Source organism: Pelodiscus sinensis, chromosome 25 (genome assembly GCF_049634645.1).
Source record: "Pelodiscus sinensis isolate JC-2024 chromosome 25, ASM4963464v1, whole genome shotgun sequence".
Lineage (NCBI taxonomy): Eukaryota > Metazoa > Chordata > Testudines > Trionychidae > Pelodiscus > Pelodiscus sinensis.
The window spans coordinates 12506011-12530909 of NC_134735.1; the positions used below are offsets into that span (position 1 = coordinate 12506011).

The 24899-nt window shown below is 59.1% G+C and overlaps 1 protein-coding gene across 7 annotated transcripts in view; it reads right to left on the reverse strand.

Moving 5' to 3' along the window:
• Positions 1–24899, reverse strand: part of LOC102458809 (proto-oncogene tyrosine-protein kinase Yrk) — a 45406-nt gene that overhangs the window by 12813 nt on the left and 7694 nt on the right. For 2 of the 7 annotated variants that reach the window (XM_075909130.1, XM_075909129.1), the window contains exon 2: positions 401–662. In XM_075909130.1, the coding sequence (XP_075765245.1) occupies positions 401–662 (262 nt within the window). Of the gene's footprint in view, positions 1–400; positions 663–3442; positions 3504–4247; positions 4463–4740; positions 4752–12145; positions 12538–24899 lie in introns of those variants that run through there. The other 5 variants (XM_075909132.1, XM_075909133.1, XM_075909134.1 and 2 more) reach the window with 5 other exon arrangements.

Sequence of the window (24899 nt, forward strand, 5' to 3'; positions counted from 1 at the left end):
AGAACCAAACTCTTCCCAAGAGGACCAGAGGGACAGAACAGGCTTCCGCCCACAGGTCGTACATGGCCAGAGAGCCACCGTGACCCGTGCCAACAACCCTGCCCATGCCCCCACCGGCGCGGCCCTAGAACGTTCTCTTGCAATGCCCTCTGGGCCCCTCGCCCATGCATGGCAGCTTGGCTCCCAGCAATGTGAACTGGGGGAGGTTTTGAACGCCCACGGGTTTACCACCCACCCCAGGCTCTGAACAGCAAAGGGGGACAGCGCCTGGCCCCTGGTGTCCACACAACCCACCCGCCAGCGGCCACGCGCCCGGACTCACATTGCCCTGCTCCACCCAGCAGTGACGCCACCGCGGGGAATACGCGCCCCCCCCCCCCAGGCACGCTGCCCCACTGACCTGCGATCCCCCCGCCCCGCATGTGCAGCGTGTTGCTGGGGTACATGCCAGGGCTTATGAAGGGGGAGGCGGCGGCGACGGGCGTGCCGTGGAAGTTGTTGAAGTCGGGGATGCGGGTGAAGCTGCTGGTGGGATTCTGCTGGGTCGGGTCGGGGTCGTAGCAGGATTTCGATGCCAGGCTGGTCGTGCCATCGATGGTCTCCGTCTGGGCTTTTTTCGACCCCTTCTCTTTGCAACACACACAGCCCATTCTGGGCAACGCCTGCCGGGAGAGAGAGCAGGGGCCTCGGTGGGGGGAGGGAGGCGGCTGCTGCTTATACGGAGGCCAACCTGCCCTTCCTCCAGGAACCCTGCAGCACACCCCATGGGCCGCGCACCACTGCCCTGCTGCGCCTCTGTGCACTGCTGGACTGGAACGGCCCGGGCCTGCCCCTCACACGGGGCGGAACAATGATCTTCCAGCCAGGCGCGTCACCCCTTCCTCCAGCACCCACCCCCACCCCCACCGCAGCAGAGCAGGGATCCTTCCACGTCCAGCCCGGGATCTTTGCTCCCCCAAGTAACCAGTGCCCCCGCCCCTGCGCTCCCCATACTGCTGTGCTGCATCACCAGCAGCCAGGCACCACCCGCCTCTTCCTTGCACATGGCTGCTTGCACGGGCAGCGTCGCGCCTCTCACACCTGGGAGCGCGCGTGGCTGGCGGCGTGTGACGGCACATGCACGGTCACACGGGGGGAGGGGAGGGGAGACGGGGCACTCGCTGGCTTCACCCTCCTCCCCAGCTGTCACGCTTCGCTTCCTTTCTGTGCCATCTGCAGGGCCGGCTGCCTGCAATAGAGGCGGCGGGTCACACGGCAGGAGGGAGCAGAGACGTGCCCAGCTGCCAACGGGCTCGGGAGGGCTCAGCAGGGCACAGGAGTCGGGCCCGTTGGCACAGGGAGCTGGGCTGTGGCAGGCCAAACGGGGGCCCTTTAAGCCATGCAGTTGGAGCTACCGGGCTGGCAGGCGGCTGGGCAATCAGACCACAGGCTGAACCCCTGCACGGGGCACAGCAGAGGAGGTAGAAATTCACCCCCCGCCCTCAAGCCCAGCCCTGATGGAGCCATGGCAAAGCTGCCCAGATGCCAGCCGCTCAAGCCAGGCAGCTCTCAGCACCTTCCTTCTGCCTGCCCCGCACCCGTGCCAGCCTCAGCCTTTCCCTGCAGAGCACTGGGCTTTGCCCGTGGCAGGGATGGGCCGGGCTGGTCCACGTCAGCCCTGACAGCAGTTTGCACCAGCTGGGGATGCGCTCAGGTCCCCCGCCGGCGCGAGGAGCATGGAGGCAGCCAGAGCAGCGGGCAGGGAGGCAGCCTGGGGAAGAGGCAGCCAGAGAAGGTGCCAGGCCAGGTCTGAGCGCCGCGGCAGGGAAGGGCGGCGCAGGCCAGGACCGAAGCGAGTGGCGAGATGAATGCAGACGCCGACTTGGGTTCTACAGCGCCTGCAGGCTCAGCTGAGAGCTCTTCCCGGCAGCCCCGGAAACAGGAAGAGCCCTGCACAGCCGTGGTCAGGCTGCGGCTCCCAGCGCCTCTCCTGTGCCGGGGGCGGCTCCGAAGGGCCTGCTCCGTTTTAACCACACGGGCCGGCTGACAGCACTGCCGGGGCCCTGTCTACATGGGGGAGGTTGCTGGAAAGTCTCCCCAGCAGACTAATAGCCTGGCCTCTAGCACAGACATGGGGATGGGGGGAGGGAGATAGGCTGGACTCAGCAGGGAGGTTTCGGGGTCTCTCCTGGCAGGATCAGGCAGGCACGTACCTGGTGCCGCACCAGTGGGCCCCCATGACACAGGGTCAGGCCCAGAGGTGCAGCCTGCCTGGACCCCGCTCAACTCCGGAAGGACCCTGCCCATCTCCTACGTCTGGCTGAGGTTTCCGGCTGCGGCAGAGCTCCCGGGGAAGCAGACTGTCCCTCTGGCTGGGCCCGAGAGCGTGCAGCAGGTATCCTGGCACCTGGCACGGCCCAGCCCCTGGCTGCTATCTCTGCACACCAGGGCCCGGCGCCCCACGGCACATCCAGTGTGCAGTCCGGGAGCAAGCGCGGCTGGAGAGGCATCAGACTCTTCACACGAGGGCTGCAGTGTCCTCTGGGCCCAGGGTCCTAGAGACAGTCCCAGGAGGGACCAGGGCCTCCCCCTTCTGTCTGCGTTTTACCCTCCCACCCAGGCGCACCAGAGCTGGCTGAGCAGAGCCCCCGGGGAGGAGACGCCTCCCAGCGGCAGGCTCGCTGGGTCCCACGGTGGCTGTCCCAGGCACGTTGCAGAGGCGCAGTGCTCTTGCCCGTGTGACCAAGCTGTGGTGGCCACTCCTAGGGCCTTGATGGCAGGCAGGGAACTCGGCAGGAAGGGGAGGGGGCTCCCCCGGCTCTGGGCACCACTGCTTCTCGCCCCGCGTTGGGGGGGAGGGGAAGGAGCATGGCTCCCCCGGTCCCTCTCCATCCTCCCAGAGCACAGCTGCTGCGTGCGCACTCCGGCAGCTCCGCGGGCCGAGGCGGGAGGCAGGTGGTGCGAGCGGCGGCAGCAGCAGGTAGTGGGGGCAGGGGCGTGCCGTCTGGCCTCTCCTCCGGCAGAACCATCCCAGCCACCTGCCACCGGCAGCCCTGGGGTCGCCGGACAGCCGGGAGGGAAGGAGGAAACATCAAGCTCCAGGGAAGCCAGCGAGAGAGGAGACGTGCGGCAAAATCCTGCCCACGCCGCTAGGGGCCAGGCCCAGATGGCAGCGCTCGTGGGCCCCTGACCCACCGGCTGTGCCCTGCGCCGGGGGCGCCACCCAGCTCCCCAGCCAGAGAGAGGGGTGACAATCGCGGCTCGTGACCCACTCACCAGCTCAGTTTGCCCATTGCTGCCTTAGAGCCCGGTTGGACTTTGGGGGCTCAGACTTTGGGGCTGTCCCTCTCCCCATGGGGCAGCCCAGGCTCCGCCCAACTGCACGAGGGGGAAACAACTCCCAACGAGGCACCAAACTTTTCCCTTCCCCTCCACTCCCCCTCCCCCCTGCCTGGACACTCACTGGGACGGCTCCGCTGGTCAGATCAGCTGCTCCATGTTACCAGCCCGAGGAGAACAAACACCTGGGGATAGGGAGAGACCGGGAGAGGGGGTGAGACCCCTTGGGACAGACACGCCCTGCCCAGCTCAGAGCAGGGCCCCACACACGCCCCTCCCCAGCCCAGACTTGCCCCCAAACGTCGCCCATGCCCAGGGCACCGATGCAAAGGCACACACCCCAGCACCGGGCACCCTCCCTTGCCGCTTGGCTTTCCTGGCTGCAAGGGGGTGGGGGCTAGCGAGCCGCACAGGGAATGGGACTCAAGCCTCCAGCATGCTAGTCCCAGCCTGGGGAGAGGACAGCGGCCGGGCTCCGTGCGCAGGACTCCTGGGGTCCTTCCCCAACCCTATGTCCGACCGCAGAGAAACCACTGTGCCCCGGAAACGGGGCTATGAAGCCTCCCCTGCCACGCTCCTGAAGCGCAGGGTGCTGGCTAGAGACCCAGGGAGGGATTTGCAAGAGGCTGTCGGGGGGGGAACCTCAGCCCTACTGAAACGCTTACTCCGGAGCGGGGTGGGGGTGGGGGTGGGGGTGGGGCGTGTCTGGGCGGCACGGGGGCCGCTCGGGTTTAACGAGGGCGTAAAGCGGATCCAAGGGAAGGCCAGGAGAAATAGCCGCGTGCACCACAGTGTTGGGATCTGCCGGGGCCCCGGGAATGGGGACTCCCTGGCTCACCCGCGCGGCCTCAGCAAGGGAGTTTTGCTATTGCACAGTTGCATGACGACCCCCCGCCCTGCTGGCTTGTTGGCCTTGCCAGAAAACTCACCAGCCCCCTGCCGGTGCAAAGCTGGCCCAGCTGGTAACGACCAACGAGCCCCGATCCCCGTGTTCCCAGAGACGTCTCCCCACAGCGCCCGGCCGCCTTCCTGAACGCACCCAGAAAGTGATGCTTGTTGTTCCTTTACAGAGAACGCGCCGTGGGCTGTTAGCGTAACAGGGGTTACCCGGCCCTTCCCTCCCGTCGAGGCGCTGACCCGGCTTCTAGCAGAAGGAAAACGAGTTTACTTAACAATCGGACACAGGAGCCCGTGAGACCCGGCCACCAACAGGAAAAATACGCTTCTAGGACCAGGCCTACTGCGCGCTAGTTGCAGACGATTCTAGTCCATCTTGGCAACTCTTTATACGCGCACCTTGCAGATCTCTGCGGGACCAGCGTGTTGCCGGGGTCTATAGATACCTTACAGGAGACTGTAACCCAGCAGCAGAGCTATGGGCGGTGTCCTGCCCCTGCCCTTACCCCTCCCCAGCCTCAGCAGCTTCAGCGGCGCCCCGAGCCAGCAAGTTAGCTGCCATCTGCCTCGGTGTCTTGACTGACTTCCAGCCACACGGCCGTCTCCCTGCATCCTCATCTCCTGACGGCTGGGCTGTGAAATGACTTTCCATGGAGGGTGGCTGAGCACAATAGGAGTGACAGACAATGGTCCCGGACATGCCTCCGCTCAAGGACGCTCCGTGCCCTTCACGGCAGCTCCGAGAGGGACGGGAGGTGGGGGATGGGAAGATTTTATTTGGCTCAGAAACCGGCCAAGCCCACCCTGCTCCCCATTCCTGGCCGGCCCTTTAGCCCTTATAAGCCGGCCTTGCCCGGGCTGCCAGCCAGCCAGAGGGTTTAGTAGGTGGCAGGAGGACACTTCAGAGATGGAAAGAGCCGTGCGAGAGATGGAGTCACCCCAGGCGCAGGCTATGGGAGCAGGGTCTCCTTCAGGCCTGAACTACTCAGGAGCCACACCCAGTCTCCCTGCCACCAAACCCCCAACACGTGCACACGCCCGTGCGCAGACGCACAACGCCCATTCAGCGACACGCCAGCGCACACGCGACACCCCCCTGCCCCCGAGAGCGGCGCCGCCTCAGCCCAAGGCGTTATTTCCCCACGGTCCTTGTAGTAACGACGGGAATCAGACAGGACCCAAGTGCCCTCCCCCACGCCAGGCCGCAAGGGGTAACGAAGCAGCCCCTGTCCTAAGGCGGCAAGGGGCCCCACGCGACGGCACAGCGGTCGTGGGGCGCTGGGAGCCAACGCGCATGGCTGACGTTTCACAGAACCCCAGGGCGTTAACCACAGGGAACAAGCATCGTGTGTGGGGCCAGGCTGCCGGCCTTGGTGGCCAGGGAATGGGAGGGGGCACAGGAGACCTGGCTCCATTCTCCACCTCTGCACATCACCTCCTTTCTCCACCTCTCTTTCTCCTGCCCCGTCTGTAGGGTTGCCAGATGATTTCAAAAAAATACCAGATACACGATCTCAGATGGGGGGGCGGGACTGGCTGGGAGAGGAGTGGGGCTGGCTGGGAAGGGGTTGGGGGAGGGAGCGGGGCTGGTGGGGGGAGATCGGGGGAAGGAACCGGCCAGTGGGAAGCAGGGCTGGCCGGTAAGGGGTTGGGGGGAGCGGGGCTGGCCGAGGGGGAAACTGGTCAGCTGGCCGGTGGGGAGCAGAGCTGGCCCGGGTGCACGCAGATCCCGGGGTGCTGCCCGTTCCATGCACAGTCCCGGTGGGGCGCACAGGCGAGTCTGGCACCAGCGATTCCATCCCGCCCCGACCCCACCCCGCTCTTCTTTACCGTGTAGTTGCGTACTGCCTGACGGGTAGACACACTCGCGCAGTGGGAGCGTGTCTACCAGCCAGGTCGCATGCAACTACTTACTGATACTCATAAGAAGAAGAATAAAACTTACTTCATTAGAAAATGTCCAGTATTTTCTCCATTTGTTTCCCGGACAGAAAGCTCAAATACTGGACTGTCCAGTTCAAAACCGGACACCTGGCAACCCTCCGTCTGTCTGGTCCACGGAGAGCCTCTCTCGCCCCGTCTGACTCTGCAGCGCCTAGCACGGGAGGGACTGGATGTGCTTGGGCTTCCAGGCATTTGTGGGCTCTGCACACTAAATACTCTTGAAACGGCTACTAAGGAGCTATCAGGCTGGGGCTTTCTACACGGTGATCTGTCAGGCCGACAGCCCCTAGCCCGCACGAGCGCTGCCTACCATGGCGCTCAGAGCACGCTGCACGGCCAGAGGGCTGCTGAACCCATTCTACCGCTGCCGCCAGCGACAGCCGCTGCTCCTGGAGCTCACGTGGCCCAGCCACATGCTTTGACACCTCCAGCCCCGAGCTTGCTCCCCAGGTAGATGACCAGTGGAGGAGTCACCAGCAACATGACCAGGGCAAACTCTCCCCTCCCCCTCCCGGGCCCCACTGCCCTGCCAACATGGCCCAGCCTTGGCCAGATCTCGACCCACGCAACCCTCAGCCCGGCGCTGGAGCTGGACTTGCTCTTGGAACTGCACCGAGTCCCACCAAACTCAGCGTGACCTGCCCACCAAACAGCATCCCACCCTGAACACGTCGGACCTTGTCTGAACTCGGAAGCCAAGCAGGGTCAGGTCTGGTTTGTATGTGGATGGGAGACCTTTTAGGAATAGTTGTGCTGTGGCTGCAGGTTTTGTGATCTACCTAGCCAAGCTGGGCCCAGCCACCCAGCTACCCTCTTCACTGGGACAAGCATCTCTAAATCCCACACAGGCAGTGACAGCCAACTGGGCAAGAGCATCCCCAGGCTGAGATCTCAGATGCGTGGACATTTATCTTCCATCTCCCCAGCGCCTCACCTCGGCCCACACAGCAGCTGTTTGGTGAGGCTCTGCTCCCAGGGGCCGGATGCGTCTCCAGCGTAACCGCACCAAGGCTGGTGCGGTGACCATGGGGTGACTCCCTCGCCCCCAGTCACATGGTGAGTGAACTTCCCCATTCCTCAGCTGTTCCCGATCGCTACTGAGAAGCTGCCACCCATCTGCCTTACAGGAAAGAGCCGTGGGTGACCCCAGCTGCGTGTCTGGGATTGCCACACAAAATCAGAGTCACGACAAGGGGCCCACAGGTCAAGAAACCCAGCTGCCCCTTTCACAAGGCAGGGGCCGCCCTGGCGGAACGTCAGCTGAGCTGCGCCACACGGCCGGGTCTAGCCTCCCCTTTGTTTCCGGGCCGGGAGCTGGTGCACAGTATTGGTGCGTATTGTTAATCAACTGCTGAGCTCCACCCTAGAGCTGGCTGCATTTCAACAGTGGGTGAAGCAATCGCTTCCTGCTCTTCCACCCTCTGGGGCTGGGTCCCATCTCAGGCCCTTGCGTTCCGCCCCACCTCGACCGACTCCAGCAGCATCTTCCGGGGATGAGCCCAGCCCAGTTCCCAGGCACGCCCTCCCATGCCACCCCCTGGAAACCCGTCAGGATTTCTGGCAATGGGCTGCCCTGATTGCTACTTCCCCCCTGTGCCGGGAACCCACGCCAGCCTTCTTTCCTTACATTACTGCTCTCCCAGCCCTTAACAGGGCCCATTCCTCCGCACTGCTCCTGGAAACCTGCCTGGGGCTTGAAGAAGCCGGCAGCCGAGGGGAAGCAGGAGTAGCTGCACTATGGCCAGACTTATTCAAGCTCCACCGACCCGGAACACAAGGCATCTCTCACTAGACCCTGAACCTCTCCCGGCACTCACAGACACGCTGGCTCCACCCGGTTTGTTCCTAGGGGTAACAGACCCGCCTGGCCAGTCCCGCCTGGCTGGAGCGAAACCGAAGTGGAGACTCCATAGCCAGCCAGCGTAACCTGCCTGGTGTCAGCCCCGCTCTGCAGCGCGGGACAGACCGGGGGCTTGGTTGGCAGGGACTCGGCAGACTGAGCGTTGGGCTAATGGGCGTCATAATCCCCCTTCTGTCCCCAGCAGATCCTGGCCTTGTCTTGGTCCTATGCTTCAGACCCAGGCGGCCCGGGCCACTCGCCAGCCTGCCGGGGGCACAGGTCAGGCTCCAGGGCTGCCCTCGCATGGGTGATGGGGAATCAGCCAGAGGTTACCACCACCCTCCACCAGTTTAGTCCTCTGCTCTCCAAGGCAGCGTGGAGGTGGGGGGGGACCCTTTCTTCCTGCCAGGGGGAGACATCCTACCCGAGCGCCCTGGGGGCACCAAAGGGGCCAGCTACTGAGCAGCACCGTGCCCCCCAGCCTTGCTCTGGGACTCACCATTGACCTCTGCCAGCAACACCTCTTCCCCTCCCCACCCCCCGAGGCCCAGCAGTTGTGCTGGGCCTGGTTCCTGCCAACCCTCTTGCAGACCAGCTGGCTTGTGAAGCTCACAGCCCGGAAGCCCAGCCACGCCCTGGGGAAGGGAGGCAGATAATGGTGAGGGACCCACCTGCTCTTCTCTGGCACCGCCCTCAGCTATTAGCCCAGCGGCATCCTAGGACAACCGGGAGGCAGGGAACTTGCAGTGCGGAGATGGGGGACCAGGCCAGACGGGGGGGCAGGGCCGAGGACAGAGAAGGGCACGCATCCGGCAGTGCAAGTGGCCCCAGGAGGGGAAGGGACGGAAGAGGAGCAGGCAGGGCTGGCGTGAGGCGTGTGCAGTCGGCTCCCCATCACGTAACCTCGTGCTCTAGGACTGACCCCGCTCCAGGCTCTAGTCTCGTACTGCAGATGTCGACAACTGTATTAGCCATTAAAATAACGATTGCAAAGTTCCAGTTATATTCAAAATGCCCACGCCCAGAGATTTGTTTAAGGAGGTAAAACGTTCTCTGCGACATACACAAATAAGGTCGAAACACGTGCGTCCATTTTTAACCAAGCGCCACCGGAGTCTGTAATGCGCACTGCAGTGTAAAATAGAGTCACAGAATCCTAGGGCTGGAGGAGACCTCAGGAGTCCAGCCCCCTGCCCAAAGCAGGACCAACCCAACTCAATCATCCCAGCCAGGGCTTGGTCAAACCGGGACTTAAAAACCTCTAGGGCTGGAGATTCCACCCCCTTCCTAGGGATCTCATCCCAGTGCTTCACCGCCCTCCTAGGGAAATCGTTTTTCCTAAGATCCAACCTAGACCTCCCCCGCTGCAACTTGAGACCGTTGCTCCTCCTCCTGCCATCTGTCACTACTGAGAACAGCCTCTCTCCTCTCTTTGGAACTTCCCTTCAGGAAGTTGAAGGCTGCTCTCAAATCCCCCCTCACTCTTCTCTTCTGCAGACTAAAGAAGCCCAAATCCCTCAGGCTCTCCTCATAGGTCATGTGCTCCAGCCCCCTAATCATTTTGGTCGCCCTCCGCTGGACCCTCTCCAATGCGTTCACATCCTTTCTATAGTGAGCGGCCCAGAACTGGGCACAATACTCCAGATGTGGCCTCACCAATGCTGAATAAAAGGGAATAATCACTTCTCTGGATCTGCTGGCAATGCGCCTCCTGATGCACCCTCATATGCCATTAGCCCTCTTGGCTACAAGGGCGCACTGACTCACATCCAGCTTCTCATCCACTGTAACCCCCAGGTCCTTTTCCGCTGAACTGCTACCCAGCCTGTACCAATGCTTGGGATTCTTCCATCCCAAGTGCAGGACTCTACACTTGTCCTTGTTGAACCTCATCAGATTTCTTTTGGCCCAATCCTCCAGCTTGTCTAGGTCACACTGGACCCTGTCCCTGCCCTCCAACATATCTACCGCTCCACCAGCTCAGGGTCATCCGCAAACTTGCTGAGGGAGAGAGATCTGCTCCCGCGGCATGCACTGGCGGCTAGCGCCCGGTGTGACAACGTTGAGTATAACGACATTAATGGGTTAAAGTTTTATCGTGAATTTGGATTTTGTGCGTCCTTTTTGTGCCACCCACTATTATATATTATAGACACTCACACCATTCACATAAATAGCCCCGCTCCTGCTCCATATATTTGAATTAGCCCTGCAACTCACGCCGGCCCTGGGAGCAGGGACTGCGAAGGGGGAACACGCCCAGGGCATGAGCAAGGCTGGACACCTATGGGAACAGGGGCAGGTCCAGGGAGCAGGAGAGGGGGGCAGGCGGGGCTGTGCTTTGGAGTCAGATGGGGGTGAGGGGTAGGCCCAGGAATGGGTTTTGGGACAGGGGGCAGAGGCCATGCTGAGCAGAGGGTATGACTCATGCACCCCTTCACAGAGGGGTGAGGAAGGGGCCGTGGGTCCCAGACAGGGTGTCCGAGGGACCAGCCCCTGGGCTGACACTCAAAGCAGGGGAACGGTATTTGTCCCACCCAGGAAGAATTTACTGGCGGTTTCTCCTTGACCCCTCCTTTGACACATCCTCATCTCCCCCTCCAAAGGGCGAGCAAAGAGAGGACCATGCAGGGATGGGACAGGCAGGAAGCAAGGAAAACATGGAGGGGAAGGAGGGACATTAGCCACCAAAGGCCCTGCAGGATGCTAGGTCAGCTCCTGGCTGGGTCACTGATCCTCACTGGCCAAGGGGGCTGTGGGACGACACTGGGGTCTCTTGCAAGCACCTGCCAGGAGAAGAAGGCCCAGAGCAAATGAAGAGGCCATCAAGAGCAGGGGTGAGGGGCACAGACCCTGCCACGCCACTGAGGGCTTGTGGAGTCCTATGGGGTACTGAGTGAGCCCCAGAGCAGACAAAAATCTGGGGTGAACCTAGGTCCTCCCAAGCCCCTGGCTGCACCTCTAACCACTAGGCCCCCTTCCCACCCTCAATCGTGGAAGCAGATTTCTCCTTACTGGAGCCAGTTGTGTAAACCAGTCGCTGTTAATGCAGGACCTGCACCCCACCCAGCGCAGCCCCGCTCCACTGACCTGCCCTGGTTAGGAGTGGGTGGTCTAGGGGGTCTGATTACTATTGACCTGCCCTGCCCTCACTCACACAAACTTCATCTTCAAGTTTGACACAATTAACTCAGGATTAAACAGACTGTGAATGGCTGGCTAAGGACAAAAGCAGCTTCTCCTCTCTTGGAATTCACACCTCCAGATCAGCTACTAGAAGTGGGCCTCACCCTCCCTGATTGGATCCACCTCCTCATCTCCAGCCTGATGCTGGCCTGCAGAGTTATACCTGCCTCTGGAAATTTCCACTACATGCATCTGACGAAGTGGGTCTTTGCCCACGAAAGCTCATGCTCCTACACTTGGGTTAGTCTATAAGCTGCCACGGGACTTCTCGCCGCTGTCACTCACACTAGTGTCCAGGGGATGTAGGGCACCATCCGCCAGGGAGGGCTCAGACACTGCTAGCTACACACATCCCCCGGGTAGGGGGCAATTCAGCAGCAGCCCCTGTAACAACCATGGTGACCTACTGATGGAGCCCGGCCCTCCTGGGCTAGGAGGAGAGACGCTGCAAAGCACCATGTGTTTGTGTGCATGGGGGGGCCTGATACAGATCACATCAAGTGAGGGATGTGGCTGCGGGGAGGGGCTGATGAATCTGCATGTCCCTGCATGGACACACAGGCCCATTAAAGGGCCCGACTGTCCAGCAGCCAACGGTCCGACAAGACCCAGGGCTGGCACTAGGAAGTGCCGATGGGAACACGGGCCTGTGTGGTTTAACCGGGCGGGTACCAACCCCTGGGTCGGCGTTCCAAGGGGGATTCGCCGTGGCTCACCCTTTGCAAGGCAGGATGGGACGTGTGTCTCTGAGCCCTGCTCTCGCCGGAGCAGGAATCCCAAACCCGCTGGCGTGAGTCCGATCTCCTGCGGGAAGGATCCCCCCCGCGGGGAGCTCTGGGGGAGTTCAGACAGCCCTCCCTGGAGAAAACGTAGGGACCCACCAGCCCAGCTCGGCTGCGGGCACAGGGAACACCCCTCCGGCGGAAGAGGGCGCTAAGGCTGAGATGCTGCGGGACTCACCCCGGTGGCCCCACTCGGGTCGGCCCCTCGCTCGCGCCGCAGGCACCGTCCCCGGCTCCGTGGTGCAGCAGCATCGGGAAGCCCCAGAACTAACGGCCACGTGGTTCCGACTCCCACGTCTGCCCGCCCGGCGCGGGAGGCGGCTCAGCTTCCCTTTGCAGAATGGAAGAGGAAGGGGGAGCCGCAGCTGAGCAGTGTCACGCCGCCGAGATGCTGAACCTGCAGTGTGGGGAGGCGGAGCTGCTTGCCCAGGGGTGTCCTCAGGCAGGGAGGGGCTGAAACGCCTTTCCCCTTGCTCCCCCCTAGAATGCTCAGCAGCGTGGTCCATGGTGGGGCTGGGGCTGCTTTTGGGGAGACGGGGCCCTCTCCCAGGTTGGGCTGGGCTCTTCTGGCCACGGGACTTCCCTCCCCCGAACACTCTGGGTGTGTCTAGACTACATGCCTCCGTCGACGGAGGCATGTAGATTAGCCAGATCGGCAGAGGAAAATGAAGCCGCGATTATTTTAATCGCGGCTTCATTTAAATTTAAATGGCTGCCCCGCTCTGCCGATCAGCTGTTTGTCGGCAGATCGGGGCAGTCTGGACGCGCCGCGCCGACAAAGAAGCCTTTCTTGATCGGCACAGGTAAACCTAGTTTCACGAGGCATACCTGTGCCGATCAAGAAAGGCTTCTTTGTCGGCGCGGCGCGTCCAGACTGCCCTGATCTGCGGACAAACAGCTGATCGGCAGAGCGGGGCAGCCATTTAAATTTAAATGAAGCCGCGATTATTTTAATCGCGGCTTCATTTCCCTCTGCCGATCTGGCTAATCTACATGCCTCCGTCGACGGAGGCATGTAGTTTAGACGTACCCTCTGTGTCCCTGATCACCCTGCTGCACTCCACTCCGCAGGGATGCTCCCCTCCCCACTGAGTGGTGAAAGGCCCTCCCTGGGGTCTCATCCAGTCCGGCCCAACCTGTGCTGGGTGCCGGCCGGAGGAGCGTCTGGCGGGCACTGGAAGCGAGCCCGCAAGAAGGTGGGTGACAGCAACACACAGGGCATGACTCTCCAATATCCCGGCACCATGCTCGTTACTATTACAGTAGTGCCTAGAGATCAGGGCCCCACTGGGCATGGGGCTGCACCATACAGATAGTAAGAGAGAGGCCCTGCCCCCAAAAGCTTGAGGGAAACTGAGGCACAGTGAGGGGGTGTGACTTGTCCAAGAGCTGGGACTAGAACCCAGGTCTCCCGAGTCCCTGTCTGGAGCACTGGTGTCACCCTGGAAGGAGGAAGGGTTGAGTTGCCTTGGGCCAGATGTGAACACCCCCCCCGCATAAGGTCATTCCCAATTCAATGCTATCGTGTCACAGACAGAAGGAGGCCCCTGCTGCTGCACCCCAAGCAAAGGGGGTGTCAGTACAGAGCAGGTATGAGCCTCAGCATCTCTGCCCCATTAGCCTCATGCTCTCCAGCCAGCTCCCCATTGGGCTGGGGCGGGGTCATGCCCCACTTCTCCGTGGCTGGGAGATTTTGGAGGGGTGGCAAAAAAGACCAAGCAAATCCCCACTGAGCTCTTCTCACAGGCAGCAGTGACCAAGGCAGAAAGCTGGGGGAGAGGTCTGTGCCCCGTGCTGCCCTGCACGCCCACCCCACGCTGCCCCACTGCCCTGCACCCCCAGCGGCGAGAGTCCCCACTGACGAGGCAGCTGCGTCAGAGGGAGCCCGGGTGCTAAGGCGATGCCCCCGCTCAGCCTGCCGTGAATACGGAAGAGGAGCCGGTCCCAGGAGCAGCACAAGGGTGGCTATTGAGCCGGCGTGAAGGTGACGTCTGTCCTTCTGCCCCCCCAGCTGAGCCGGCGAGGGGCTGGCCCGGGGCCAGAGCCTCGGCACAGGGGCACCCATTGTTGGGAAGGGCCTCTCTGGGGCAAGCGGCTGGATCGCCCCTCCCCCCGGCAACGTGCTGTTCCCGCAGCTGAGCTGGGCAGGGGGATCTGGGCTCCCCACTTGTCGGGGGCCCAACGGGATGGAGAGAAACAGGAAACTGGCTGGGGAAAACCGGTCCAAGAAACCCGCACGCGGAGCAAGGAGAGAGCATTGCAGGCAGCCTGGACCTCGCCCACCCCACAGCTCCTTCCCAAGCCCGGCACAGCGGCTCCAGCCTCCTCTCTGGGGCTGCCCCCAAGCACAGCCCGAGCTAGACCTCCCCACTGTGGCCCCTTCATGAACTCTGGGCAGGAATGCCTCCCTGCCAGCTGCAGAGAGCTGCCAATCATGCCAGTCCCCATCTGTCTGCTCCCCATCCCCCGAGCCATGGACATCCCAGGGCTGCACCCCAGTTGGGCTTCCAGGAGATCAACCCTTCCCTGCCTACAACAGAGAGACTGAAAATGGTCCATGGCGTGGGAGGGGGGATACCACACACTGGGGTCACAGGAGACCGGCATTTCTGCTGCTTCCCTGCCTGTCCCAAGGAAAAGATCCCAATGTTCTGGGTCAAAGCAGCTGTTTGTTAATGAAATCTGTACAAATAAAAGGTCAAAAAAATCACCATGAAAAAGGCCCATTGACCTAAGACTTTTTTGGGGGCAGGGATGGGGGGGTTGCAAAAATTTGCAAGAATTTGACTTTCCGGCCCAATTTGGGATGGGAACAATTTTCAGAATCCTGAGAATTCTCGCAGGCCGGGGAACCCCCCCCCAACCATAGCTACGGACTGAAACCAAAGTGCTTCTTGAACACTCCTCCCATCGCGTTGCTGGTGCGGAGAGCCCTTGTATGGGCAAAGCACTGGAGTTTGGATCACTCTTGTCTGACCCTCATCTAAAACAGCCATATGGGGGGAGACGAATGGTCCATCCAGCCCAGACAGCTGCCAGAGCTGGGTGCTTAAGAGGGAGAGAACCGAACAGGGCAACTACTGAAGGATCCATCCTGTCACCCATTCCCAGCATCTGCCGTCAGAGATCAGGGATGTCCAAAGCATGGGAGCGCCCTCCATAGAACACTAGAACTGGACGGGACCTTGAGAGGTCATCAGGTCCAGTCTCCTGCCCTCATGGCAGGACCAAATACTGCCTAGACCGGGGCTACTCTCCACGCAGCCCGTGGCCTGTTCGTTTGCGGCCCACGGTCCAGTTTGGGTTTACGCGGGGCCCAACACGTGGCCTGCGGGTGGGATACTTTGAACAGGGCCTCCACTGGGAACACGCCCCACAAGGCATCTCCCAGGCGGAGTGAGCATTGAAAGATGCAAGCGGATGGGCTGGCTGGAACAGACGGGTGCAGGGTGTCAGTGCCGGGAGCGCCGGGACATTGTGGGAAGTGCTGGCTGCTTAGCCTCGTGGGCAGAGCTTGAGAGGTGCTGACTGGCTCACACGGGCCACGTTTGGGTCCGGCGCCACAGCCTAAGGCTTAATCTTTGTATTCATGCCAGTCAATGTGAAAGAAGCTATTTGCATGTATATACAACCACACTTAGCCCTCAGCATGTGCTGTGTGTAGGATTGTGGTCCCCAGGGCTTTCAAAGCTGAGTAGCCCTGGTCTAGACCATCCCTGACAGGTGTCTGTCCAACCTGCTCTTAAATAGCTCCAGAGATGGAGATTCTACAACCTCCCTGGGCAATTTAGTCCAGTGTTTAACCTCCCTGACAGGACGTTTTTTCTAATGTCCAACCTAAACCTCCCTTGCCACAGTTTAAGCCCCTTGCTTCTTGTCCTGCCATCAGAGGCCAAGGAGAATAAATAAATTTTCTCCCCCCTCCTTGTGACACCCTTTTACATACTTGAAAACTGCTCTCATATCCCCTCTCAGTTTTCTCTTTTCTAAACTAAACAAGCCCAATTCTTTCAGTCTTCCCTCCCGGCTCATGTTCTCTAGGCCTTTAATCATTCTTTCCTCATTTGCTTTTCTTTCCGGACTCACGCCCCTTCCTGTTGAAATTAACCTACTGTAGTAGAAAAGCAAAGAGACTCCACATTGCAGAGGAATGGAGGGAAAATTGAGATCTAACGCCCAGTGCTGGCCTTCACCACCAAGCTCTCTTCACACTGGTGCATGCATGGAATAGGGATATTCCTCCAGACCTCCCTGCCACATCCCAGTGAATTTCACAAGCTCACCTTTGCCTCTGTCCCTATATAGCCACCTTTAAAAGTGTCGCTCCATGAAGTTACCTAATTCTTTTTGAATCCCATCTTGACTTTCGGTCTTCACAACATCCCCCAGCAACAATTTCTATCGGCTGAGTGGGTGCTGGTTGAAAAAAATACTTCCTTGTGTTTGTTTTAAAGCTTCTGCCTATTAATGTAATTGGGCGAAATTAATGTGAAGCGTTAAGGCAGTGGTCACCAATCAGTAGATCAAGATCTACTGGTAGATCTTGGAACCTTTGACAGAAGAGGAAGGGGGAGGGGTGCTGGTGTCAGGGTGCCCCTCCCTTCACCCTATCTTCACAGAGCAGAGGGGAGCAGGGATGGAGAGTTTGCTGACTGCTTTTGGGAGTGGTGCAGGGCCAGGGCTGGAGTGAGCCTGCTGTAATACCCTGCACCACCACCCAGAAGCCACCTGTGGTAAGCGGTGCCCAGCTGGAGCCAGCATTCCAAACCCCGGCCCCAGCCCTGAACTGCTCCTGCACCACAAACCCCTGCCCCCAGCCCGATAAAGGGAGTGAGAATGGGGAAGGGAGGATGGAGTGAGGGGGGGTGGGGCCTCGGAGAAGGGGTGGGAAGGAGGCGGAGCAAGGGAGTTTGGTTTTGAGGTAGATCCTGGATTGCACTTAAATTGAAAAAGTGATCTCATGCTTAAAAAGGTTGGGGACCACTGTGTAAAGGGAAGGAATAACCCTGCTCTTTACTGTAGTTTCAGACATTTGCCTCCTTTTACTTTGTTCTTTAGCTGTGGTGGCAATTTTGGGGTCCTCTTACCATATTTTTTCATTTGGGGGTAAACATTCCATCTGAGTCTCTGTGATGATGTTTTTATTACGGGGCCAAGTCAAATTTCTCCAGCATGAACAAGGAGTCCTCTGCACCTTAAAGGCGAACAGATTTAGTTGCACATAAGCTTGCGTGGGTAAAAACCACTTTGCCAGATGCACCCTGCAGATGTCTCCGGCATGGTGATGAAAACGCAAGCAGCTTGTGTACCCCTTGAAAGCTCCCATCCTTGCTCCCATTAGGGTAGTACAAAAGTGAGATCTTTTAAACACAGCTCAGAAATAGCTGACACACACAAATATACCCCCTGCACAAACACTTTTCCCCTCTCTGACACCCGCACCCCTGCACACAGCTCCCCCATCACACTGGAGGCAGGCTATACTCCACCCAAACTGCAATTTGCCTTTAGGATCTTCAGTGGACATGCGGCTTGGGTCCTCACATAAAGCTTTTTGGTACGGCTCCCTTGTGCGAATAGCAGTGTTGCCTAGTAGTCAGTACTGGGGACTAGGAACCTGAGTTCTGTTCCCAGTTCTTCTGCCAGCTTATGTATGGCCTCGGAAAAGTTGCTTCAGCAACCATGCCTCAGTTTCCCTGCCTGCATAATGGGGATAAACACACTTTCCTGTCTCAGAGGGCAGGGGGAAGATGCCTTAATGACTAGCCACGGCAGAGCACTGACTTCCTCTTCATATGACAGACACAACAGAATAAGCCCCTCCTCCCCTACCAGGTTGGTACTGTGTGAGGGTTGGGGAGCAGTGGGGCGGGGCGGGGCGTGAACGCCCTTCCCCTTCACACTCCACAACTACCCGTCTCTGGTTCACTGCTCCCCTACCCAAACCCAAGCAGAGCAAACTCGCCAGAAGAGACTCTCCTTAACCATGGCTTTCCCAGGTTCATGGCATCTCTACATGGGTTTCATCATCTTTGCCCTGGCAGCTCTCCGGCCTCTTGCCCGTCCGTCTCGTAGCCAGACACAGCCACCTTCTCTGGCCCAGCAACTATCCGTCTTGGACTTGGTGCATTGGGAGCCCATTGGCTCCGGTCTGCACCGCCTCATTCAGACATGCCCCCAGCTACTCCTGGGCTGCCAATTGCTCCCCGAAAGGCTGGTGATATTCGTCCTGGGGCCACGATAGCGCCGCAGGGATGGCTAGAAACCTCCAGGCCCTCTTGCTTCTCAGATATCAGCTCCCATCCAGCCACTCCCCTTTGGTCCATCCCCCAGCAACACCTGTTCGGATGACAGTGCATTCTAAAAAGACTTGGGCATTTCAGCTTAGAAAAGAGGAGACTAAGGGGTGATATGATAGAGGTCTATAAAATCATGAGTGGTGTGGAAAAAGTGAATAAGGAAAAGCTATTTACTTATTCCCACACTATAAGAATGAGGGGTCACCAAATGAAATGAATAGGCAGCAGATTTAAAACAAACAAAAGGAAGTTTTTCTTCACTCAGCGCACAGTCAACCTGTGGAACTCCTTGCCAGAGGATTTGGTGAAGACTTGGACTTTAACAGGGTTCAAAAAAGAGCTAGATAGATTCATGGAGGTTAGGTCCATCAATGGCTATTGGCCAGGATGGGAAGGAACAGTGTTCCTGGCTTCTGTTTGTCTGGAAATGGATGACAGGGGAGGGATCACGGGAGGATTGCCTGTTGAGTTCCCTCACACTGAGGTATCTGGTATTGGCCACTGTCAGAAGACAGGATACTGGGATAGATGGACCTTTGGTCTGACCCAGTCTGGCTGTTCTTGTGCTCTTAAGTCTAGTTGCCAGGACACTGGAATGGTACCCAGGAGACCTGGCTTCTAGTCCCAGATCCTTCACTACTGGCCCACTGTAGTGGGCTAGTCATTTCCCCAGCTCCTTACTTCAGTTTCCTCATCTGCCTTGCCTATTAGAGGACATCAGCACGGCCGAGACAGCTGCACTGAGTCTCCGAGCCCGGTTCAATCGACTCGGGTTGCAGGGCTGACGTTTGATCCCAGGCTCTGAGATCCTCCCAGGCTCCCTGGGTTTCAGGGGCCAGCCCAAGCTCCTACCCAGCTCTGGGCAACCTGGGCTAGTGAGTGGGTGGCATGAGTGGCCCCTCCTCCATCTCAGTGGGATGCAAGATTGTTGCGGCCAAGATGGTCTCCCGGGATAGGGCAATTTTGCTCACCCCGCTTGCCTCCCTAGAATCCACCGGGGGTGCCGATTGAACCATAGCAGCGCTCTGATTGGCTGCAGAGAGTGCGCACGGCCAGGGCCGGACGGAGGCATGGACGAGCCGGGCAGCTGCCCAGGGCGCCAACCGATGGGGGGTGCCTGATGGCAGCTGTAAGGGATGCACAGCATGCTTTACAGCTGCCATCAGGCGTTGTGTGCCCGGCTCCCGCAGGGCCTGCCCCACGACACTGGCCAGCAGCGCCCTTCCCCCCACGACCACGGGGCCCTGCATGGCCCAGCGCACGCGTGCCAGCAGCACTGGCTGGGCCGTGCTGGGCAGCACATGCACCATGCACTCCGGGGGTGGGCCCCGGGCTGTGCGCCAGCGGCCATGGCCGGCCTGCGCATGTGCCGGGCGCCCTGGTGGTGGGCCTGCACATCCCGAGGAGGGGGGCAGGCCCGCACCAAAAGGGCTCGGGCCAGCCCTGCGCACGGCTCTCCCCGTCAATGCTGTGTGCAACCAGAAAGCACCTCCCTTCCCGTGCGAGTCACTCGAGTGACACCGGGAGGAAAAAAACCTACGTGGACAGAAACCAGCGGAATCCGGCAAAGCGACACATGAGCAATGGTGAACCAAGTGTCTCATGGGCCGCACCCAGATCCCCAACGGGCTGCACGCTGCCGGGGGGCCGCTGGTGGCCCATCACGATTCTACACGGCTCTTTTCAGCCCGAGTCAGTGGAACCCGGCTCAGACTGAACCCTGGAAGTCTGCTCTTGCAGCAGAGACGTGTCCGGAGATCCAACTCCTCTGGGCAGCGCCTCTCTCTTACGATGGGGAGGTCCACACCGGAACCAAGCAGCATTACCAGGGCCAATGGACGGACCCATGCAATGCTGAATCCCTGCCCCCTACGAGGGCTGCTAGCCCTTCCCGTCGCTCATGCTGCTGGGGGCTAGTATGGGAACAGCTACCCGAGCTGGAAACTCCAGGTCTGCTGCGGATCTATGCAGGGCCCAAGCGACCGTCCTACTCCAGGGCGGAATTATGGGACGAAATGACGTGTTCAACAGAGACCAGGTGTTTGGACGGCCGGACATATCCCAGAGTGCTTTGCAGGCAGCGGGGTAGACTCTGCTCCATGTCACACAGACGAGGAGTTCCCTATGGACCCCGGACCTTACAGGGTTTTGCAACCACACAGGTGAGTGGCAGCCCTTCCTAGGTGGGCCACCTGCATCCCGCACTAATGACCTCACCACGGTGGGGAAGGTAGAATTATTTCCCCAGTAGGGCATTCAGGTAGTCACCTGTGCCGATACGGGCAGGACCTTCTGCGGGGAAAGAGCTGGGAGGTCTCCAACACCAGGACCTGTCTTTCAGGTCTGATCTGTAGCCCCCGACTTGTAAGAGCAGGGACCTTGGCATTGGGGAGAGCACGGAGGGCGCAGCTGGCTGAGTCACCAACACTTCCTGGACCACCTTGGCTTCCCCTTGGAGGCCTCGCCACCCAGAGATAACCAGCCCTGAGGCGGTTTAGCTAGCGAGTTGCTGGAAGGGACAGTAACAAGTGGGGTAGCTGCCGGTCATCTCTAGGTCAAGGCAGAGTGCGTCTCTTAGGACCCATCTCCACAGCTTTTGCTGCTCCCCCCATGGCCAACCCCCCTCATTCACTCAAGTTGATAGAGCCCTTCGATTTCCCCTTTACCAGCTGTGCTCCCACACCCCATGCGGCTGCTACGGGCCCTGTGGGGTCGCCAGGCACGACGGACACTAACAGCACCCTCCGCCCTGCTCCTTCCACCCTCCCCCCTATGCCACACGCATCCCGAGGGGACAATCACCCACGGTCCTGGAGGCTGACCAAGGAGGTTCCTGCAGAGAGGCCCAGAGCCAACTGCGCCCAGTTGCTCTTACTTTCCTGGGCCAGAAGCTTCCTGCCTGCCAGAGGATCTCGCCGGCCAGGGGCTGACGGAGCAGGACGCTAGCAAAAGCACCTGGACCTGGCTGGCGAATTGCCTCTCCAAGCCTCTTTCTCTGCCCGGGCCTAGAGTGCGTTTCAGGCTCTGATACTTTGCCCATCGCCTGGGTGAGAAACTCCTGCCGGGCCCCATTGCACCCTGCTTGGGCCCTGTTCTTGCAAACAGCCTCCTGCCTCCCAGCCCGTCCCTCTCTTCACAAAGTCACCAAACTTTTGGCCACATTCCTGGGCCGGGCAGGGGAACCTCACATCCTGCTTTGAAAGCGACACACGGCAGCTGGGAAGTAAGTGAGATCCTCTTCCCCCAGCCCCGCGGAGAGGAGAGGAGAGGAGAGGAGAGGAGAGGAGAGGAGAGGAGAGGAGGGAGGCCCGGCTGGCCCATGGCACCATGCCCCAGGGCAGGGGGTCAATACGCTGGGAGGCTGCCACGCTCCAACCCTGCTGGGCCATAGGAGAGAACGCCCCCCAGAGGCGCATCTCGCACAGAGGCAGAAATCAGGCACCCGAGTCCTGCTCCACTGAGTGCCGTGTGGCTGCGAATCCGGCCGTCACTGCCCCTCCGCAAACTACCAGCGCCTGGGCTTGCCCAGTAATTAAAAGTCATGGTAATTGGAATCTGAACAAAAGCACCAGAAGGCGTAAAATAGCTGGCACCGGAGCCTGCTGTTTGCACTGCAGCCATGACGGGAGAAGGGTCTGACTCCTGTGCCCCCCTCACCCAGTGCTCCCCTTTGGAGATCCCGGCAGGGGCTGCATAGCCTCAGTATTTCATGGGCACTGGCTCCACAGAATGGCCAGGGAAGGGCTGCTCAGCCCATGTGGATACTGGGGACAGTAGCCCCAAACAGGCAGCTTTGGGGGCTTTGCTTATTCATCACGCACCCAGCTCCCAGCTGCATGCCAGGGGTTTCCAGTCAAACAAGGACAAGGCTGATGCTTTGCTTTCTCTTCCTCCATGTGGCACCACAGACCCAGGGGACAGCTCAAGGGGCTGCAGGTGAAGGTAGCAGGTGGAGGTAGCTGACTGAATCCCGGTTCAGCAGTCACTCACTGATTAGCAGCACGTGCGAGATGAGCCGGTGGGTCTCAGTCCTGTTCTCACTTCTTGCCATGCAACATTTGGCTGCTGTCCTCCCCCCCAGAGCTGGCTGCATGGCAGGAGGAAGCCAAAATCACCAACTTGGGCCACTCTCTTGAGCCTCAGAGCAGATGGCAGTCCCCACGCTGGCTCAGCCGGCACAAGCCTTTGCCGACATGACCTAGAAGGTCAGCTGTGGGGGTGGGAGCCGAGAGATCCCCTCCCACCCATCCAGCTTGCAGCCACGAGGCTGGGTCTGCCGCCAGCAGCTTCTGCAACATGCACAGTGGTCCTTCGCTCAGGGATCCGCACCAGACTCATTTCACACCTGCCTTACCACTGGCCCCAACGAGAGCCACTGCTGGTTGTGAACCAGTCACGTGGCCATGTGCAGGCCTCAACCAGGCCAGTCCCACGATTCTCTTTGCTTAAATGATTTTATTAAGTGGGAAAAGCGGGCCTGAGCCCGGCAGTGAAAAGGCAGAGTGCGGGGGGAATTCAGATTCCACGGGTCAGAGGGAAAAGAAAAGTGCCAAGCACAAGGGAAGAAACTCTCCCTTATTACCACTCTGGGCACCTGATTGTGCTCAATTCTCCACCCACTTCTTGGAATACAGGTTCAAACTGCAGCAGGGGAACTCAGCCCTTTCTCCTTACGTAGTAGATATAATGCATGGGATGCAAGGGGATGGTTTTTGAATGAGTCCTTTAAAATAGAGGCCTTGTCTGCCCTGTACGGACTTTAAAATCCTCTGTCCTTAATTTGATTGGTCCTCCACTTCTTGCCATGCAACGTTTAGCATCTGTCCTCCCCCCCAGAGCTGGCTGCATGGTAGGCGGCTGAACCTTGGGGTGTAGTTCACAGCAGGTTCCGAGAGGAACAGCACTATCTTTAGAAATGGAAGCGTAGCCACACGGTGGGGAGGGGAAACAAGGACAATCGCTCTCTATGATTTCAGAAGAGGCACTGGCAGGCTAACAGGGTGATGCAGCTTTTTTAAAAGCCTCACATCTCACCAACGACATTACCAGTAATGACACCTTGAATTGCAAAAGCAGCCGATTCACTTTCAGTTTTCTTTGTAATACATTTCTAGTCAATTTCCTTTTCCAGCTCTCATGCATTGGATTTGGGTTTTCATTACTGCCAGGTAAGGCTAAAGCAATGGTTCTCAAACTTTGGTATTGGGGACCCCTTGCACACAATAAACCCCCCTTATACATTAATTTATATAGTTAGCACTATTATCAATGCTGGAAGCAAAGCTGGGTGTGGGATGGAGGCTGACAGCTCACAACCCCCCCCCCCCCCACACACACACATAATAACCTCATGACCCCAGGGGTCATGAACAACAGTTTAAGAATTCTCGAGCTATAGTATCCCTTTAACTTCAGCTCTCATGCCCAATAAACTCCTGGGGAACGGCACATCTTTAGTGAAGAGCCACATAGCCCTTCCTCCCATTAGTATATGAGAAGTCGCCTCTGAAACCCCAGGGTGTCCATTAAAGAAAGGATGGTCACACATGACATTCCTAACATAGCAAAGGTGGCATACAAGCAAGAATCAAACACTTTCAAAGATGCACGAGCCTGAACTTCCTGACGTAGTGTCCCTTTAAGAGACCATGTCACACAATGACTTTTAAACCTTGCCATGGTGCTGACTGCAAAAACCTACAACCGAACATCGGGCTCCACAAAACAGGACGCCCACAGGAAGCCACTTATGCCAAGTTGGTTTGTCAATCAGCTGCAGAAGTAGGAAGAGAATCCAGGAATGGATTCCTACCCCCGTGAGCTTAGACAAGCATCACCGAGAAAAGCCTTAGTTCGAAGCACACTGGTCACCAAAAGTCAGTGGAGTGGCTCTGAGTTGACACCGGTGGATGGGGGACTCCGAGTTCTAATCCCGGTTCCGACACGGACTTGCAATAGAACACTAGGCAGGTTACTGTCACTTTTTGCCTCTGCATGCGCATCTGCCGGATGAACGATGCTCACAGCACATCCAACGATTAGTTAACGCTTTGCATCAGGACTAAGTGTGCTGGGTCACGATTTGCAAAAGGTCAGAGGCCATGTGCAACTGTGCAAGCAAATCTGGTATTTGCACATGCAAATGGGTATTTATTTATGCTTGGGACAATGCCCAGGATCCCAGCCATCCACCAGGGCCACGCTGTACTAGGCGCTGTACAAACGCAGAACAAAGACACAGCCCCTGGCCCAGAGACCTTCCTCCAGCTAGGAAGCGAACTGAGTGTTTTCAGGCAGACAGCGGCACAAGCAAACCAGACACTGGGCATTTGCGTGCCTAGTGCCAGACACCTGACCTTTTGAAAATGAGACTTTTAGAGATCAAATCTTTGTCTCCCCTTCTGAGACAGGGCTCTGGGGGCTCCCAGCAAGACTTGCTGTCCAGCAGTAGAATGCTGACCGGTGACCCTTACCCACGCACTGCGGGGATGGGTGAGGGCGGTGGTGAAGCAGGCTGTTTCCTGCTGTAGGACGAAGAGGGGTGACTCAGGAGCAGAGCCGATTCTAAGGCAGGCGGAAGGAGCTGGCCGGGTGCAGAGACAGGTGCAAGTCTGGCCAGCGAGGCAGCCGCAT